Source organism: Anomaloglossus baeobatrachus, chromosome 3, assembly GCF_048569485.1.
Source record: "Anomaloglossus baeobatrachus isolate aAnoBae1 chromosome 3, aAnoBae1.hap1, whole genome shotgun sequence".
NCBI classification, from domain to species: domain Eukaryota; kingdom Metazoa; phylum Chordata; class Amphibia; order Anura; family Aromobatidae; genus Anomaloglossus; species Anomaloglossus baeobatrachus.
Genome location: NC_134355.1, coordinates 690872272 through 690889985, shown reverse-complemented (window position 1 = coordinate 690889985; position 17714 = coordinate 690872272). Strand labels below are relative to the sequence as shown.

General features: G+C 54.4%; 1 protein-coding gene across 1 annotated transcript; it reads right to left on the bottom strand.

Annotated features, from left to right (window-relative positions):
- Positions 1-2587: 2587 nt before the first annotated feature.
- HADHA (hydroxyacyl-CoA dehydrogenase trifunctional multienzyme complex subunit alpha) lies at positions 2588-17544 on the bottom strand. The gene is made up of 20 exons (XM_075341331.1): positions 17437-17544; positions 14753-14794; positions 13367-13437; positions 11642-11775; positions 11414-11552; positions 11215-11334; positions 11038-11140; positions 10841-10963; positions 10316-10434; positions 10168-10224; positions 9841-9950; positions 9536-9670; positions 7917-8088; positions 7649-7735; positions 6327-6467; positions 6148-6216; positions 5871-6066; positions 5615-5729; positions 5024-5169; positions 2588-3016 (listed from the first exon to the last, which is right to left on the bottom strand). Exons 1-20 carry the CDS (start codon positions 17486-17488, stop codon positions 2871-2873), a joined length of 2277 nt encoding a protein of 758 aa, XP_075197446.1. The 5' UTR covers positions 17489-17544; the 3' UTR covers positions 2588-2870.
- Between the last annotated feature and the right edge of the window lie 170 nt (positions 17545-17714).

The window sequence follows — 17714 nt, the reverse complement described above, 5'->3', positions numbered from 1 at the left end:
ACCTGGCCTGCCTCTTTGGAAACACTGGACTGCGAAGAGGATCTCCTAGCTTTCTTCTTTTAGGGGTTTAAGGGATTTGAGGAACTGTTCAATCTCCTATTGGACTAGCGACTTGATGCCGGCTGAAAAGGAAGGAGCCTCCTCCAAAATGGTTTTTGGATAGATGAGCCACACAGAGCTGTCTCATAAGGGTCGGGCAAGGGTTCTTTACGTAAGGAATGTGCATTGTGCTTGGCTAGTTTCTTTCTACGGACCTAAAATATAGAAGCAAGAGCGAACCCCTTAGCCACATACACAACGATGATCACTCACCCAGTGATGCAAAATTGAAAATACCAAATCTGGAGGCTGATTGGCATGATCTCCCGGGACCCCTTCCCCCGGGACTCACTCGTGGAAGGCCTATCCTCCTTTTGCCTCTGCTGAGGTGGCCGATGGTCCCCATGCCTCTGCTGTTGCTTCTCTGACGACAGGCACTGCCACTGCTTTTTGGGGCTGCTCCTCATCCTCCACATCCGTAACTGCAGAGTAACAGGCAGCGGAAGCGACACACACTGTGGCTCTTAAAGCTCCGCCACTTACCTCCTCAGGTCCGGAAGCAAATCTCCTCCAGTGCTCCTTTGACAGGGCGCCGCCATCTTGGATGGGGCCCGTGCGCCGGCAGTCACTTCCAGGTCATTGGCGCCGCAACTGGAAGTGATGCGCGCACCGGCAAACACATCCTCCTTCGCTTGTGCGCACAGACCTACAATGTTCCCTGACCAAGCGCCGCAGGGCCGAAATCACATCCGACCTCCAGGCCCTGCCAATGCTAGGCCCGAAGCCCCAGGGAAAGCGCTGCCAGGTCTCAGAAGCTCCCAGCTCGCACCGGTAAGCCTGCTTTCATCCTTGGACCTGGGGAACTCCTTTTCCAAGGTCTCCTCTCCTGAACAGGAAACCTAAACTGGAGCTGGGGAGAGGTACCACCCCTTTTATTTTCAAGTGAATCTCCTGTTCAGGATGGGCAGAGCCCCACTCATGATAGTGCCATGATGGTGATTGCTAAAAATCCTTTATTTGATATAAAACTACAAAAAAAAACAAAAAAAACAACACCCTTTCACCACCTTATTAACTCCTGCAGGTCCAACGTAATCCACACAAGGTCCCGCAACAATTCAACTCTGCACCATCCGAGTCACAGCGCATAGCCATAGAGTATGACTACCCCTGTGCGTGCAGATAACGAATGAACCGTGATGGCATCACTCAGGTTATTTGCGGGCACAGGTGGGAGCCTCCAGTGTCAGTGCTGCACATTCTCTGCAGTCACAACGGGGCAGTCATGCTCTCTGGCTGCACACCATGGCTGAGATATAGCAGGGCTGAATTGCAATGGAACCTCGTGTGGATTTCGACAGACCTGGAGGCCGCTATTACTAGGCTGGGAGTCTTCATAACCATAGACCTCCCCAGTTTGGGAATGTCTGCGCGCACAGCTTTGGAGCCCGGACTGTAAGGGGTCAGTGCGCGCACAGCTCTGGAGCCCGGACTGTAAGGGGTCAGTGCGCGCACGGCTCTGGAGCCCGGACTGTAAGGTGTCAGTGCGCGCACAGCTCTGGAGCCCGGACTGTAAGGGGTCAGTGCGCGCACAGCTCTGGAGCCCGGACTGTAAGGGGTCAGTGCGCGCACAGCTCTGGAGCCCGGACTGTAAGGGGTCAGTGCGCGCACAGCTCTGGAGCCCGGACTGTAAGGGGTCAGTGCGCGCACAGCTCTAGAGCCCGGACTGTAAGGGGTCAGTGCACGCACAGCTCTAGAGCCCGGACTGTAAGGGGTCAGTGCACGCACAGCTCTAGAGCCCGGACTGTAAGGGGTCAGTGCACGCACAGCTCTAGAGCCCGGACTGTAAGGGGTCAGTGCACGCACAGCTCTAGAGCCCGGACTGTAAGGGGTCAGTGCACGCACAGCTCTAGAGCCCGGACTGTAAGGGGTCAGTGCACGCACAGCTCTAGAGCCCGGACTGTAAGGGGTCAGTGCACGCACAGCTCTGGAGCCCGGACTGTAAGGGGTCAGTGCGCGCACAACTCTGGAGCCCGGACTGTAAGGGGTCAGTGCACGCACAGCTCTGGAGCCCGGACTGTAAGGGGTCAGTGCACGCACAGCTCTGGAGCCCGGACTGTAAGGGGTCAGTGCACGCACAGCTCTGGAGCAACGAAAGAAAGAGTTCAAGGCAAACAAAGCACAGGCAGGAGAAAAAAAAAAAAAAAAAAAAGAAAGAAGAAGGTCAGTACACGGAAGGAATAACTAAAGGGTCTGGGGCTCTGCCGGAAATCCCAGTTTGCAAAGTGTTAAGCTGGACAGAGCACTTCCCCGGGAAAGCAGCGCCATCAGGAGGATGCAGCATGTGCAGAGGATCCCGGAGGAGATGAGGCTTCTTCATTATGAAGTGAAGGGGGACATGGCCGCCTCTGCTGTGAGGGGGGAGGCTTCAGCGATTGTATGCTCATTAGTTGAGGAACGTTCCTGTGACCCCCGACCCCCCCCTAAACCAGATAAAGCCTCAATCACAACCCACGTGCGATAATAAAGACTCAGAGGAGGCCACGCGGATCTCTGAAAACGGTTTACTGATGACATCCACGTGACATGGAACGGATGCGCTGCTGCAGCGTCGTCTGCTCACCCACAGGGGATATTAAAGAGTTAAAAAGTCTCTGAATGTTAAGTGCAAAAAAGAAAAAAATTAACCCTTCAAAAAAGCGTCGACAGGACGGGAACTGAGTGCCAACATAGAGCTAAGGCACGCGAGGCTGTACAGACCTCCGCTGCATCCTCCGTACATTCTCCGGTCTCCTAGGGGCTAACATGCCGGGGGGCGGCGGTGGCGGGGACTAGTGGTGGAACTTCTTGCTGGGGTCCTTGGCGTGGTCCAGCAGCAGCTGGCACGGGGTGAAGTGGCTCCCGTACACGCTCTCGTACTTCCTCATCCTCTCCACAATGCGATTTGCCCCGAAGGCGTCGGTGTATCTGAAGGGACCTGCGAAACGAGGAGAGCGATGTTAGCGAGCAAGAAACCTCGAGACGCAACGTAGGAGTCCTCTAATCTCCGGTATAAAGAAGCGCTGCAGTTTCTACAAGGATACGCGCCCCATCGTGCTGCAGTTTCTACAAGGATACGCGCCCCATCGTGCTGCAGTTTCTACAAGGATACGCGTCCCATCGTGCTGCAGTTTCTACAAGGATACGCGTCCCATCGTGCTGCAGTTTCTACAAGGATACGCGTCCCATCGTGCTGCAGTTTCTACAAGGATACGCGTCCCATCGTGCTGCAGTTTCTACAAGGATACGCGTCCCATTATGCTGCAGTTTCTACAAGGATACGCGCCCCATCGTGCTGCAGTTTCTACAAGGATACGCGCCCCATCGTGCTGCAGTTTCTACAAGGATACGCGGCCCATCGTGCTGCAGTTTCTACAAGGATACGCGGCCCATCGTGCTGCAGTTTCTACAAGGATACGCGCCCCATCGTGCTGCAGTTTCTACAAGGATACGCGGCCCATCGTGCTGCAGTTTCTACAAGGATACGCGTCCCATCGTGCTGCAGTTTCTACAAGGATACGCGTCCCATCGTGCTGCAGTTTCTACAAGGATACGCGTCCCATCGTGCTGCAGTTTCTACAAGGATACGCGTCCCATCGTGCTGCAGTTTCTACAAGGATACGCGTCCCATCGTGCTGCAGTTTCTACAAGGATACGCGTCCCATCGTGCTGCAGTTTCTACAAGGATACGCGTCCCATCGTGCTGCAGTTTCTACAAGGATACGCGTCCCATCGTGCTGCAGTTTCTACAAGGATACGCGTCCCATCGTGCTGCAGTTTCTACAAGGATACGCGTCCCATCGTGCTGCAGTTTCTACAAGGATACGCGTCCCATCGTGCTGCAGTTTCTACAAGGATACGCGTCCCATCGTGCTGCAGTTTCTACAAGGATACGCGTCCCATCGTGCTGCAGTTTCTACAAGGATACGCGTCCCATCGTGCTGCAGTTTCTACAAGGATACGCGTCCCATCGTGCTGCAGTTTCTACAAGGATACGCGTCCCATCGTGCTGCAGTTTCTACAAGGATACGCGTCCCATCGTGCTGCAGTTTCTACAAGGATACGCGTCCCATCGTGCTGCAGTTTCTACAAGGATACGCGTCCCATCGTGCTGCAGTTTCTACAAGGATACGCGCCCATTGTGCTGCAGTTTCTACAAGGATACGCGCCCATTGTGCTGCAGTTTCTACAAGGATACGCGCCCATTGTGCTGCAGTTTCTACAAGGATACGTGTCCCATCGTGCTGCAGTTTCTACAAGGATACGCGTCCCATTGTGCTGCAGTTTCTACAAGGATACGCGTCCCATTATGCTGCAGTTTCTACAAGGATACGCGTCCCATTATGCTGCTGTTTCTACAAGGATACGCGTCCCATTGTGCTGCAGTTTCTACAAGGATACGCGTCCCATTGTGCTGCAGTTTCTACAAGGATACGCGTCCCATTATGCTGCAGTTTCTACAAGGATACGCGTCCCATTATGCTGCAGTTTCTACAAGGATACGCGTCCCATCGTGCTGCAGTTTCTACAAGGATACGCGTCCCATTGTGCTGCAGTTTCTACAAGGATACGCGTCCCATTATGCTGCAGTTTCTACAAGGATACGCGTCCCATCGTGCTGCAGTTTCTACAAGGATACGCGCCCATTGTGCTGCAGTTTCTACAAGGATACGCGTCCCATTGTGCTGCAGTTTCTACAAGGATACGCGTCCCATTATGCTGCAGTTTCTACAAGGATACGCGTCCCATCGTGCTGCAGTTTCTACAAGGATACGCGTCCCATCGTGCTGCAGTTTCTACAAGGATACGCGTCCCATCGTGCTGCAGTTTCTACAAGGATACGCGTCCCATTATGCTGCAGTTTCTACAAGGATACGCAGTCCATTGTGCTGCAGTTCACACCTAATCTCCATTAATCGCTCCTATCATCGTGTGATCCGCTCACCTCCAAGACACGGCGGGAAGCCGAGCCCGAACACGGCTCCGATGTCGCCCTCCACCGGGTTACTGAGGATCCCCTCCTGCAGGCACAGGACGGCTTCATTCACAAAGCGGGTGATCAGACGCATCTGGACGTCTTCATCGGAGGAGCTGCGTACCAGAAACGGGAAAATTACACCACGTAATGTAACACGGGACTAAAACCCGCCACAGACAAAAATGAACTGCGGTTATAAGCTTCTAATGGGCATCGCCCTGAACGTCCACTTGGGGGCGCTGTTTGGAGGATTGAATGCAAACAATGGTGTACGAGTCGGTCACCGTTTGCAGCATTTATGGCCCTGACCACATATTCCTAAATCTGGACAATAGAAACTTTCATAACGCCCAGCAATGTGACAATTAAAGCACGAGGGCGCCGGCTCTCGGCAGACACCCGACGGACAGTCCCAGTGGCGGCTCTCCACGGACACGTAACGGACGGATGGGCTGCCCCAGCTAATCACAGACACGTGACGGGCAGTCCCGGTGGCGGCTCTCCACGGACATGTGACAGACGGCCCTGGCTCCACCAGGTCCGATCTGGAGCACTTACACGTCAGGTCTGGCCTGCAGCTTGTATTTCTCCAGGATCTCCTCGGTTCCAGAGTTGACAGATCTTTCCTTCTGCCCCTGCTGGTACACGTAGAAACCCTTCCCAGATTTACGTCCTGAAAGGAGAAGAAAACAGACGAAATTTGGCGCAGATCCACCATTTGTGCAGCTGAACAGGGGCTCCATAAAGAGAAATGGCAATGGAGGGACAATCGAGTGCCACTACATGGACTCTGGTTTCCGGACCCGTCACTCACCCAGAAATCCCTTCTGCACCATGGCCTTCAGCAAGTCCACGTTGCCTCCTCCGAACCTCTCCCCGAAAGCCTTGCCCAGGTCCTCTGCCACATGGGCAGCCACATCAATGCCCACCTCATCAGCCAGCGTGGAGGCGCCAACAGGGAACCCAAAGCCAGTGGTGAGGGCGTCCAGCTTCTTGGGGGCTACACCTTCCTAGAAGACAGAGCAGAGATCCCACTGACACGGGTCACACCAGACAGGCGATATTCTAGAAGGTACAGTGATGTCACTTACCTGCAGGACACGCACCACCTCTGCCATCATCGGAGCCAAGCAGCGGGTGGTGTAAAATCCCGGCCCGTCCTGTAAGAGGAGAGACCGATGAGCCCACATGATTGTGAGGGAGCGGGCTACTCCACGGCCACCGTCACCTCTAGACGGCCCAGCTCACATCCATCCTCAGGGAGATTTACCTTGACCACAATAATGACCTTCCCCTGCTTGAGCCCGACCGCCACAGCCGAGGCCGCAGTGTCCTGAGACGTCTTATCTGTGGTGATGATTTCCAGCAGCTGCATCTTATCCACAGGAGAGAAGTAGTGCATTCCTACCACCTGGGAGGAGAGGATAGGATTTATATACTAGCTCTAGAAATGGGCAAAACACTGCTTGACGTATAACTCCTGCACATAGCTGGCTGCGATGCTGTACAGTCTATATAACTCCTGCACATAGCCGGCTGCGATGCTGTACAGTCTATATAACTCCTGCACATAGCTGGCTGCGATGCTGTACAGTCTATATAACTCCTGCACATAGCTGGCTGCGATGCTGTACAGTCTAGATAACTCCTGCACATAGCCAGCTGCGATGCTGTACAGTCTATATAACTCCTGCACATAGCTGGCTGCGATGCTGTACAGTCTAGATAACTCCTGCACATAGCCGGCTGCGATGCTGTACAGTCTATATAACTCCTGCACATAGCTGGCTGCGATGCTGTACAGTCTAGATAACTCCTGCACATAGCCAGCTGCGATGCTGTACAGTCTATATAACTCCTGCACATAGCTGGCTGCGATGCTGTACAGTCTAGATAACTCCTGCACATAGCCGGCTGCGATGCTGTACAGGCTGTATAGCTCCCGCACATAGCCGGCTGCGATGCTGTACAGTCTGTATAGCTCCTGCACATAGCCAGCTGCGATGCTGTGCAATCTGTATAACTCCTGCACATAGCCAGCTGCGATGCTGTGCAGTCTGTATAACTCCTGCACATAGCCGGCTGCGATGCTGTACAGTCTGTATAACTCCTGCACATAGCCGGCTGCGATGCTGTGCAGTCTGTATAACTCCTGCACATAGCCGGCTGCGATGCTGTGCAGTCTGTATAACTCCTGCACATAGCCAGCTGCGATGCTGTGCAGTCTGTATAACTCCTGCACATAGCCAGCTGCGATGCTGTGCAGTCTGTATAACTCCTGCACATAGCCAGCTGCGATGCTATGCAGTCTGTATAACTCCTGCACATAGCCAGCTGCGATGCTATGCAGTCTGTATAACTCCTGCACATAGCCGGCTGCGATGCTGTGCAGTCTGTATAACTCCTGCACATAGCCAGCTGCGATGCTATGCAGTCTGTATAACTCCTGCACATAGCCGGCTGCGATGCTGTGCAGTCTGTATAACTCCTGCACATAGCCGGCTTTCAATTATAGCTGACAAATGGAGGAGTGTAGATGGAATTTAGAGCAGCTCAATATGACCATGAACATATGTAAAATAAATCTCTTACCTTGTCTGGCCTCTTACTGACAGCAGCAATCTGAGAGATTGGGAGTGCGGACGTGTTACTGGCGAATATACAGTGCGGGGGGACGACCTAGAGGAGAAGAGCTGTGTCAGTATTATACATATTACAGGAGGAGCAGAGCTGTGGCAGTATTATACATGTCAGGGCCGTGGCAGTATTACACATGTCAGGGCGGTGGCAGTATTACACATGTCAGGGCGGTGGCAGTATTATGTGCAGTGTGAGGGCAGATATTGGAGAAGACACTCACGGCTTCCACCTCCTGCAGAACTTTGTGTTTAATCTTCAAGTCCTCGAACACGGCCTCTATCACCATGTCAGCGCCCCCAAACCCTGTGTAATCCAGCTGCCCGGTCAGGTTACTCATGATGCTGTCCCGCTCAAATGAGGTCACAGTCTTCTTCTTCACCTTGTCATTCAGGCTGTGTAAGGAAAGAAAGGTAGAGGATGAATACCAAACCGATACTGCTCACAGCTGAGGCATGGTTATAGCTGTACATAGCCGGCTGTGCTGATGTAGTGTGTGTGTGTGTGTGATGTATGTATGTATGTATGTATGTATGTATGTATGTATGTATGTATGTATGTATGTATGTATGTATGTATGTATGTATGTATGTATGTATGTATGTATGTATGTGTGTATGTATGTGTGTGTGTGTTACAGCAGCACAACCGGCTGTATACAGCTGTACATGGCCAGCTGTGCCGTTGTAGTTCCTGTATACAGCTGTACATGGCCAGCTGTGTTATTGTAGTGCCTGTATACAGCTGTACATAGCCAGCTGTGCCATTGTAGTGCCTGTATGCAGCTGTACATAGCCAGCTGTGCCATTGTAGTGCCTGTATGCAGCTGTACATAGCCAGCTGTGCTACTGTAGTGCCTGTATACAGCTGTACATAGCCAGCTGTGCTACTGTAGTGCCTGTATACAGCTGTACATAGCCAGCTGTGCTACTGTAGTGCCTGTATACAGCTGTACATAGCCAGCTGTGCTACTGTAGTGCCTGTATACAGCTGTACATAGCCAGCTGTGCTACTGTAGTGCCTGTATACAGCTGTACATAGCCAGCTGTGCTACTGTAGTGCCTGTATACAGCTGTACATAGCCAGCTGTGCTACTGTAGTGCCTGTATACAGCTGTACATAGCCAGCTGTGCTATTGTAGTGCCTGTATACAGCTGTACATAGCCAGCTGTGCTATTGTAGTGCCTGTATACAGCTGTACATAGCCAGCTGTGCTATTGTAGTGCCTGTATACAGCTGTACATAGCCAGCTGTGCTATTGTAGTGCCTGTATACAGCTGTACATAGCCAGCTGTGCTATTGTAGTGCCTGTATGCAGCTGTACATAGCCAGCTGTGCCATTGTAGTGCCTGTATACAGCTGTACATAGCCAGCTGTGCCATTGTAGTGCCTGTATACAGCTGTACATAGCCAGCTGTGTCATTGTAGTGCCTTGTATACAGCTGTACATAGCCAGCTGTGCTATTGTAGTGCCTGTATACAGCTGTACATAGCCAGCTGTGCTATTGTAGTGCCTGTATACAGCTGTACATAGCCAGCTGTGTCATTGTAGTGCCTGTATACAGCTGTACATAGCCAGCTGTGCTATTGTAGTGCCTTGTATACAGCTGTACATAGCCAGCTGTGCTATTGTAGTGCCTGTATACAGCTGTACATAGCCAGCTGTGCTATTGTAGTGCCTTGTATACAGCTGTACATAGCCAGCTGTGCTATTGTAGTGCCTGTATACAGCTGTCAGACATCACTCTCCTGTGTCTTACACTTGTATGCAGTGTGACATTTTAGCAGTGAGCATTATTAGGCCGGGGGTCCACCATCCTTGTGCCTTCATGCGGTCCTTACCCTTTGAACACCTGCTGCTGTCCTCGGCCCAGACCTTCCACCGTGGTGTCTTTCAGGATGGTCTTTACGCCTTTATCCACAGAGACCTGTGCGATCCCGGCCCCCATCAGCCCCGCACCGAGGATCGCCAGGGTCCTGCAACCAGAGAGGAGGGGAGTGAAGGGTTGGGGGCAGATAATACAAAGGGTTGGAGGGGGCCGGGGGCACTACTGACCCCTACTATGCTTCCACATAGGAGCCACATAGTTGGGGGTGGGGGGGGGGGGGGCACTAGATTTTGGGGGTTTCTGCTGACCACCACTCACTTGACTTCCTTCTGCGGTGACCCGAACTTGTTCTTTTTGCACTGGACCTGGCCGTGGTAGAGGCCGATGAGCGCTTTGGACTCGCTGGTCATGCCCAGTTCACCAAACCTCTGCCAGGAAGAAGGAAAGAGGAACCAATGACACGACTAAGGACCACCGCTCCGCCGATCGTGGGGGAGACTGCACCATAAGGCGGCTCATTGTACCCCTAAATTCCAGCTTCCTATAACATTACAGCGCTCAGACCTGTGCTGTAATACTATAATGGGTCCACTAGGTGGCGCCACATTACAGAATCCGCGACTTCCATGATACCTGGTCACACACCTGAGACTCCGCCAGGTACCCGGCCTCCGCGCCCTGCTCCACCCCGGCCTTCACCACCTGTCAGGAGACATCAGAAGTACAAGTCATGTGATGGGGACCCCCCAGAGCGGCCTCTCCCCAGTACAACGGCTGAGGACCCCCCCGGTACCTCGATGATCTTCAGGGGGGCAGGATACAAGCCCTTCGTCTGTTTCCTCACTTTCTTCTCCACCATCTTGTAGATCTGTTGTCTTACGAACGGGACGGACATGACGTAGTCAGTGATCTCTGGAGGAGGAGTGAAGAAGCCGCAGGGTGAGATTCCCAGATCTCCTTCAGCCTGAAAGACCCCGGATCACACCCAGCCCCCCATGTTAACCCATTGGAGCACCACTGTTGGAGAACAACCCAAGCATTTAAATAGTTAACTGCAGAGATCGGAGCTCTGACAAGAGGTGGTGTGTGCAATACCCCGGACATGAGACGCACGTAGGACGCTTAGCTCAGAGCCCCCCCTCTATGTACGGACAGCCCCGTAATGACAGACAGTTACGGCACACTGTGGTAAAGGGTTAACAACGTCGGATTCTTCCACTTGAGGCTAATAGTAAAATGCTGTAGTATTGCCGCCGACCACCAGGGGGCAGCAGGTGTAGGAGGGCCTCTATACTCCGGCGGCGGCGTCATCACTTACTTGCCACCAGCCCCTTCTGCTTCTTCAGGGAGATCTTCTTGTCGGCGATGTCGCGGGCGAAGGTGACGGCCACCTCCTCCAGGTACTCCATGGTGCGCTCCTCGGGGCTCTTCAGGCCGGGACCTGTCACACACAGAAGACATTCAGGTCATGTGCCCGGCCCCTCGCTCACTGCCGGAATCAGACGGGACTCTCACCCAGGGGGTCCACCAGCTGGTCCACCAGCCCCATCCTCTTGGCCCGGTCAGCGCGGATGTTCCTGCCGGTCAGCATCATGTCGAAAGAAGACGGAAGACCCAACTATAGGGGAAGACACATGGTGAGGAGCAGATCCATGGCCGGAGCAGGCGGGGGTCTCACAAGGGGCCACTCACCATCTTAGGGAGCCTCTGCGTGCCCCCCGCCCCGGGCAGAAGCCCCAGCAGCACCTCCGGGGTGCCCAGGACGGTCTTCTTGTCCTTCGTAGCCACACGATACTGGCAGGCGATGGCCACCTGTAGAGGACGAGACGGTACATCAGAGTTTCACAGGGGTTTGTTACCAGCACCCCCCGGTGGCCGGCTCGGCACCTACCTCCAGCCCTCCGCCCAGGCAGGAGCCGTTGATCGCAGCCACGATGGGCTTCGGGGACTTCTCCAGCTTCTCGAACATCTGCTGCCCGGACTGGGAGAGCAGCGTCACCTCCTGGGGCGTCTTGCAGGCCTCGATCATGCTGGGGGGGAGAAGAGGAGCGTCAGCACCGCGAACACCGGCCGGAGCCCGGGCAGGGAGGGGTTAACCGCCCGGACCGTCACCACTCACTTGATGTCAGCGCCAGCGATGAAGCAGCCGGGTTTGGCGGAGATGAGGACTGCGCTTCTCACCGCGTCATTGGCCCAAACCTCATTCATCACCTCGCTGAACTCAGTCTGGAGCTGCCGGGACAACGTGTTCACCTGCGGGGGACGGAGGCATAAGTATACACGCCCAGGGCACAAGTATACATGTCCAGGGTACGGAGAGGTCTGGTGACCGCAGCATAAATATACACACCTGGAGTACAGAGGTCTGGTGACCGCAGCATAAGTATACACACCCAGGATACAGAGAGGTCCGGTGACCACAGCATAAGTATACACACCCAGGGTACAGAGAGGTCCGGTGACTGCAGCATAAGTATACACACCAAGGGCACAAGTATACACGCCCAGGGCACAGGTATACACACGAAGGGTACAGAGATGTTGGGTGACCACAGCATAAGTATACATGCCCAGGGAACAGAGGGGTCTGGTGAAGGCAGCATAAGTATACACGCCCAGGGTACAGAGGTCTGGTGACCGCAGCATATGTATACACGCCCAGGGCACAAATACACACACCCAGGGTACAAGAGGTTGGGTGACCACAGCATAAGTATAGACACCCAGGGTACAAGAGGTCCGGTGACCGCAGCATAAGTATACACACCAAGGGCACAAGTATACATGCCCAGGGCACAGGTATACACACGAAGGGTACAGAGATGTTGGGTGACCACAGCATAAGTATACACGCCCAGGGTACAGAGGGGTCTGGTGACCGCAGCATATGTATACACGCCCAGGGCACAAACACACACCCAGGGTACAAGAGGTTGGGTGACCACAGCATAAGTATACACGCTGTAATCCCAAGATACAGGGAGGTCAGGTGACCGTGACAGAAGTATACACCCTAATCCCAAGATACAGGGGGAATCAGGAGACTACGGCATAAGTATACACACCCAGGGTACAAAGGGGTCTGGTGACCGCACCATAAGTATTTACACCAAGGGCACATGTATACAGACCCAGCGTAAAGAGAGGTTGGGTAACCGCAGCTTAAGTACACACACCCAGGGTACAGAGAGGTCTGGTGACAGCAGCATAAGTATACTTGCCATAATCCCAAGATAAAAGAAGGTCAGGTGACTGCCACAGAAGTATACACGCCCTAATCTCAAGATACAGGGGGTCAGGAGACTACGGCATAAGTATACACGCTGCAATCCCAAGATAGAGGGAGGTCAGGTGACCACAGTATAATTATACATGGTCTGGTGAAGGTGGCACAAGTATACACGCCCTACTCCAAGATACAGGGAGGTCAGATGACCGCAGCATAAGTCTACACGCCGTAATCCTAAAATACAGGTGTCAGGTGACTGCAGCATAAGTATACACGCCGTAATCCCAAGAAACGGGGAGATCAGGTGACCGCAGCATAAGTCTACACGCCGTGCTCAGGTGTAGTTGCCGATTATCCCCCAGGAACATAACACACTTTCCATTCTACACAAAGTGATCGCCTTTACTCTAGCACACAACCAGGTAAACAAGTATAAAGACCAGGAGCAGGTTCCACAATGAGCGCAGCTCCGGTTGGATTTTGAACTTTTCGAATTCTACTGATTTTTCTAGAACAATTCTTTATGTCCAATAATCCAGCACATATCAGGTCCAACAGATGCCGGATTAACAGAACTTCACTCGAGATTTCTTCAGGAGAGAACCAAGAACGAACCTTAGAATTTGGGGTGTTAAATCGGACAACGGCGACATCTTTCTTCACCTCGTAGTTCACGTGCGTCCGCGCTGCAAAGAGAAAACCAGAGGAGATCAAACAGAAGAAAAAACAGCTGAAGAGTATTGTGCGGGCCGACTGCCAGCACCACTCATCACGTATTATACTCCAGAGCTGCGCTCACTATTCTGCTGGTGCAGTCACTGTGTACATACATTACATTACTGATCCTGAGTTACCTCCTGTATTATACTCCAGAGCTGCACTCACTATTCTGCTGGTGCAGTCACTGTGTACATACATTACATTACTGATCCTGAGTTACTTCCTGTATTATACTCCAGAGGTGCACTCACTATTCTGCTGGTGCAGTCACTGTGTACATACATTACATTACTGATCCTGAGTTACCTCCTGTATTATACTCCAGAGCTGCACTCACTATTCTGCTGGTGCAGTCACTGTGTACATACATTACATTACTGATCCTGAGTTACTTCCTGTATTATACTCCAGAGGTGCACTCACTATTCTGCTGGTGCAGTCACTGTGTACATACATTACTGATCCTGAGTTACCTCCTGTATTATACTCCAGAGCTGCACTCACTATTCTGCTGGTGCAGTCACTGTGTACATACATTACATTACTGATCCTGAGTTCCCTCCTGTATTATACTCCAGAGCTGCACTCACTATTCTGCTGGTGCAGTCACTGTGTACATACATTACTGATCCTGAGTTACCTCCTGTATTATACTCCAGAGCTGCACTCACTATTCTGCTGGTGCAGTCACTGTGTACATACATTACTGATCCTGAGTTACCTCCTGTATTATACTCCAGAGCTGCACTCACTATTCTGCTGGTGCAGTCACTGTGTACATACATTACTCATCCTGAGTTACCTCCTGTATTATACTCCAGAGCTGCACTCACTATTCTGCTGGTGCAGTCACTGTGTACACACATTACATTACTGATCCTGAGTTACATCCTGTATTATACTCCAGAGCTGCACTCACTATTCTGCTGGTGCAGTCACTGTGTACATACATTACATTACTGATCCTGAGTTACCTCCTGTATTATACTCCAGAGCTGCACTCACTATTCTGCTGGTGCAGTCACTGTGTACATACATTAATTTTCCACAATGAGTCTCATCAGCAGAATAGTGAGCGCAGCTCTGGGGTATAATACAGGATCAGTAATGTATTTACAGGGATTCCTCTGCTTGTGTAGATTGCATGTGACCAGACATCCTCTTTATAGAGAACCAGTCACCAGGTGAGATGTGTCCCCTTTTTTGATTTTACCACTGCCCCATTTTTCTCTGCCACCCCCATGACCGCTCCAACCACGTGTCCCCTCCCCCGTTACTTACACTGCAGGGCGGAAGACATGGAGAGAGATCTGGATGGAAAACCTGCAAAACACAAAACACGCTGATCTGTAGCGGCTTCTCTGCGCTCGCCGCTCTCCCTGCGCCCCGATGCCCTCCCGCCATCCTCCAACTGCAGATTATAGCCGTATAACATCAGGCCTATGGGGTGAGGGCGCAGCTGGCAGGAAGGGGGGGGGGGTGCAGGCAGGACGGGGTGGGGGGGGTGGGGGGAGAGTGCAGCCGGCAGGATGGGGGCGGGGGGGGGGTTTGGGTGCAGCAGGCAGGACGGGGGGGGGGGGTGCAGCCGGCAGGACGGGGGCGGGGGGGTTGGTGCAGCCGGCAGGAGGCGCGCACCTCTTCCAGTGCCAGGGAGATTCGGTGCTGGCTGGACTCTACCCCTCACACCGCAGGTGACGCACGGCCGCACTCTGCCCTGGAGGTGATAATACAGCAGCAAAAGGATCAGCCAGAGAGAAGCCGAACCTTCCCCTCCAAACTAGAGCAGCTGCCGGGCACCGCGCCAGGAGGACGCCCCCTGCAGGCACATAACAGCACTCAGAGGCCAGAGAGGGAAGCGGAGGGGGGTGGGCTCAGCGGCCAGAGAGGGAAGCGGAGGGGGGTGGGCTCAGCGGCCAGAGAGGGAAGCGGAGGGGGGTGGGCTCAGCGGCCAGAGAGGGAAGCGGAGGGGGGTGGGCTCAGCGGCCAGAGAGGGAAGCGGAGGGGGGTGGGCTCAGCGGCCAGAGAGGGAAGCGGAGGGGGGTGGGCTCAGCGGCCAGAGAGGGAAGCGGAGGGGGGTGGGCTCAGCGGCCAGAGAGGGAAGCGGAGGGGGGTGGGCTCAGCGGCCAGAGAGGGAAGCGGAGGGGGGTGGGCTCAGCGGCCAGAGAGAGAAGCGGAGGGGGGTGGGCTCAGCGGCCAGAGAGAGAAGCGGAGGGGGGTGGGCTCAGCGACCAGAGAGAGAAGCGGAGGGGGGTGGGCTCAGCGGCCAGAGAGAGAAGCGGAGGGGGGTGGGCTCAGCGGCCAGAGAGAGAAGCGGAGGGGGGTGGGCTCAGCGGCCAGAGAGAGAAGCGGAGGGGGGGTGGGCTCAGCGGCCAGAGAAAGAAGCGGAGGGGGGGTGGGCTCAGCGGCCAGAGAGAGAAGCGGAGGGGGGGTGGGCTCAGCGGCCAGAGAGAGAAGCGGAGGGGGGGTGGGCTCAGCGGCCAGAGAGAGAAGCGGAGGGGGGGTGGGCTCAGCGGCCAGAGAGAGAAGCGGAGGGGGGGGTGGGCTCAGCGGCCAGAGAGAGAAGCGGAGGGGGGGTGGGCTCAGCGGCCAGAGAGAGAAGCGGAGGGGGGGTGGGCTCAGCGGCCAGAGAGAGAAGCGGAGGGGGGGTGGGCTCAGCGGCCAGAGAGAGAAGCGGAGGGGGGGTGGGCTCAGCGGCCAGAGAGAGAAGCGGAGGGGGGGTGGGCTCAGCGGCCAGAGAGAGAAGCGGAGGGGGGGGCTCAGCGGGCAGAGAGAGAAGCGGAGGGGGGGCGCTCAGCGGGCAGAGAGAAGCGGAGGGGGGGCGCTCAGCGGGCAGAGAGAAGCGGAGGGGGGCGCTCAGCGGGCAGAGAGAAGTGGAGGGGGGGGGGGCTCAGCGGGCAGAGAACAGATAACTAGGTTGGGGGTCTGCGGCTCGGTGGTCCTGGGCTGGACAGCATGTCTCAGTGTACTAGTGATGACGTTTTGGGCACATGTGGAGGAAAGTGATCAGACATAGAAGTTGTGATCGTTTTTCCCAATCCCGGCTGCAGGGGGCAGCGCAGCTCCTGCCACTGACCACTCACCAAGGTCAGAGAAGAGGGGGGAAGTGACCGCCTACCCCTCCCCCATCACCGGAGAAGCCCCAGGTCTGAGCTGTGTGACCAGCAGACCCCGCCATACACTGGAGTAGAGGGAACCTGGCAGCAGGCGGTTGCTGTAAGCAGAGCAGCCTGATGTAGGGGCAGAGACCCTGATTGCAGTGATGTCACGTATTGTCAGAACCGCTGCACCCAGTAAACCATCACAATGGTCTCTGCTGTAGATCTAGTAGAGCTGGAAAGGCTGAGCTGTGTATAACCCGGGCCACACCACTGACCCGCAGTGCTGTGTATAACCCCACAAGTGACTATACACAGAAAGCTGCTAATCAGTGGCGTGAGCGAGGTTATAGACAGAGCTGCCAATCAGGGCTCTGGGAGGGACTATATAGAGAAAGCTGCCACTCAGTGGTGGGGACAGGGATGGACATGAAGCACAGGAGCTGTAGATCAGCAGTGATAATCTCCTGCTGATAAAACACTGATTGTAATGAAACTATAGCACACATCACAGTAAGGCCCACACCCCTATAATCAGGGTCTCAGCCCCTACACATGCAGCCCTCAGATTACACAGCACACCCCTGCGGCCAGGCTCCCTCTGATCTGACCGTCTGCGCCTTCTGCCATTATCTTTTACATTCCCAGTTCTACCATTGACAGATCCTATGACAACTCCTCTGGTCACGTCCTCACAGCCCAATGTCAGGGAATGATCCCTCTAAGCAGAGGTGCGGAGAGGACGTGACCGGGAGAGTGGTCATAGGGCCCATAAATCCCGGTATCCTGCTCAGCTATGGCCGCAGGGCGGTGTGGTCTGCACAGATACTGTTCCCCGGTCCACGTGCTGCTCTCATGCCTCCCCGGTACCTGTGCTCCCGCCCAGCCGGGCCAGCGCGCCGACGCTCCTCACAGCCGCCATGTTGTCCTGGGTGACACTGACGGGCCGCGAGCCGGGCGTCCTCCTATCAAAGGTAGGGGTGTCCGCAGCTGTGCCTGACGCGAAGTCCCGGGATAATACCAGACAACCAGAGCGCTAAACCGGTATACCGCCACAATAACGACCGTTATAAGCCGCTCCCGGTCACCACTGCTTCAGGCAAGGGAATACAACATATATGTAGACAGCGAGGAGACACAGGCGCGCA

Excerpts from the sequence above, each read along its gene's own strand:
- HADHA (XM_075341331.1), bottom strand. The coding sequence starts at position 17,488 with ATGGCGGCTGTGAGGAGCGTCGGCGCGCTGGCCCGGCTGGGCGGGAGC. Across the intron at positions 11,335-11,413 it reads GCCTGGGCGGAGGGCTGGAG|GTGGCCATCGCCTGCCAGTA; the intron begins GTAGGTGCCGAG and ends CGTCCTCTACAG. Across the intron at positions 9,671-9,840 it reads TCACCGCAGAAGGAAGTCAA|GACCCTGGCGATCCTCGGTG; the intron begins GTGAGTGGTGGT and ends CTCTGGTTGCAG.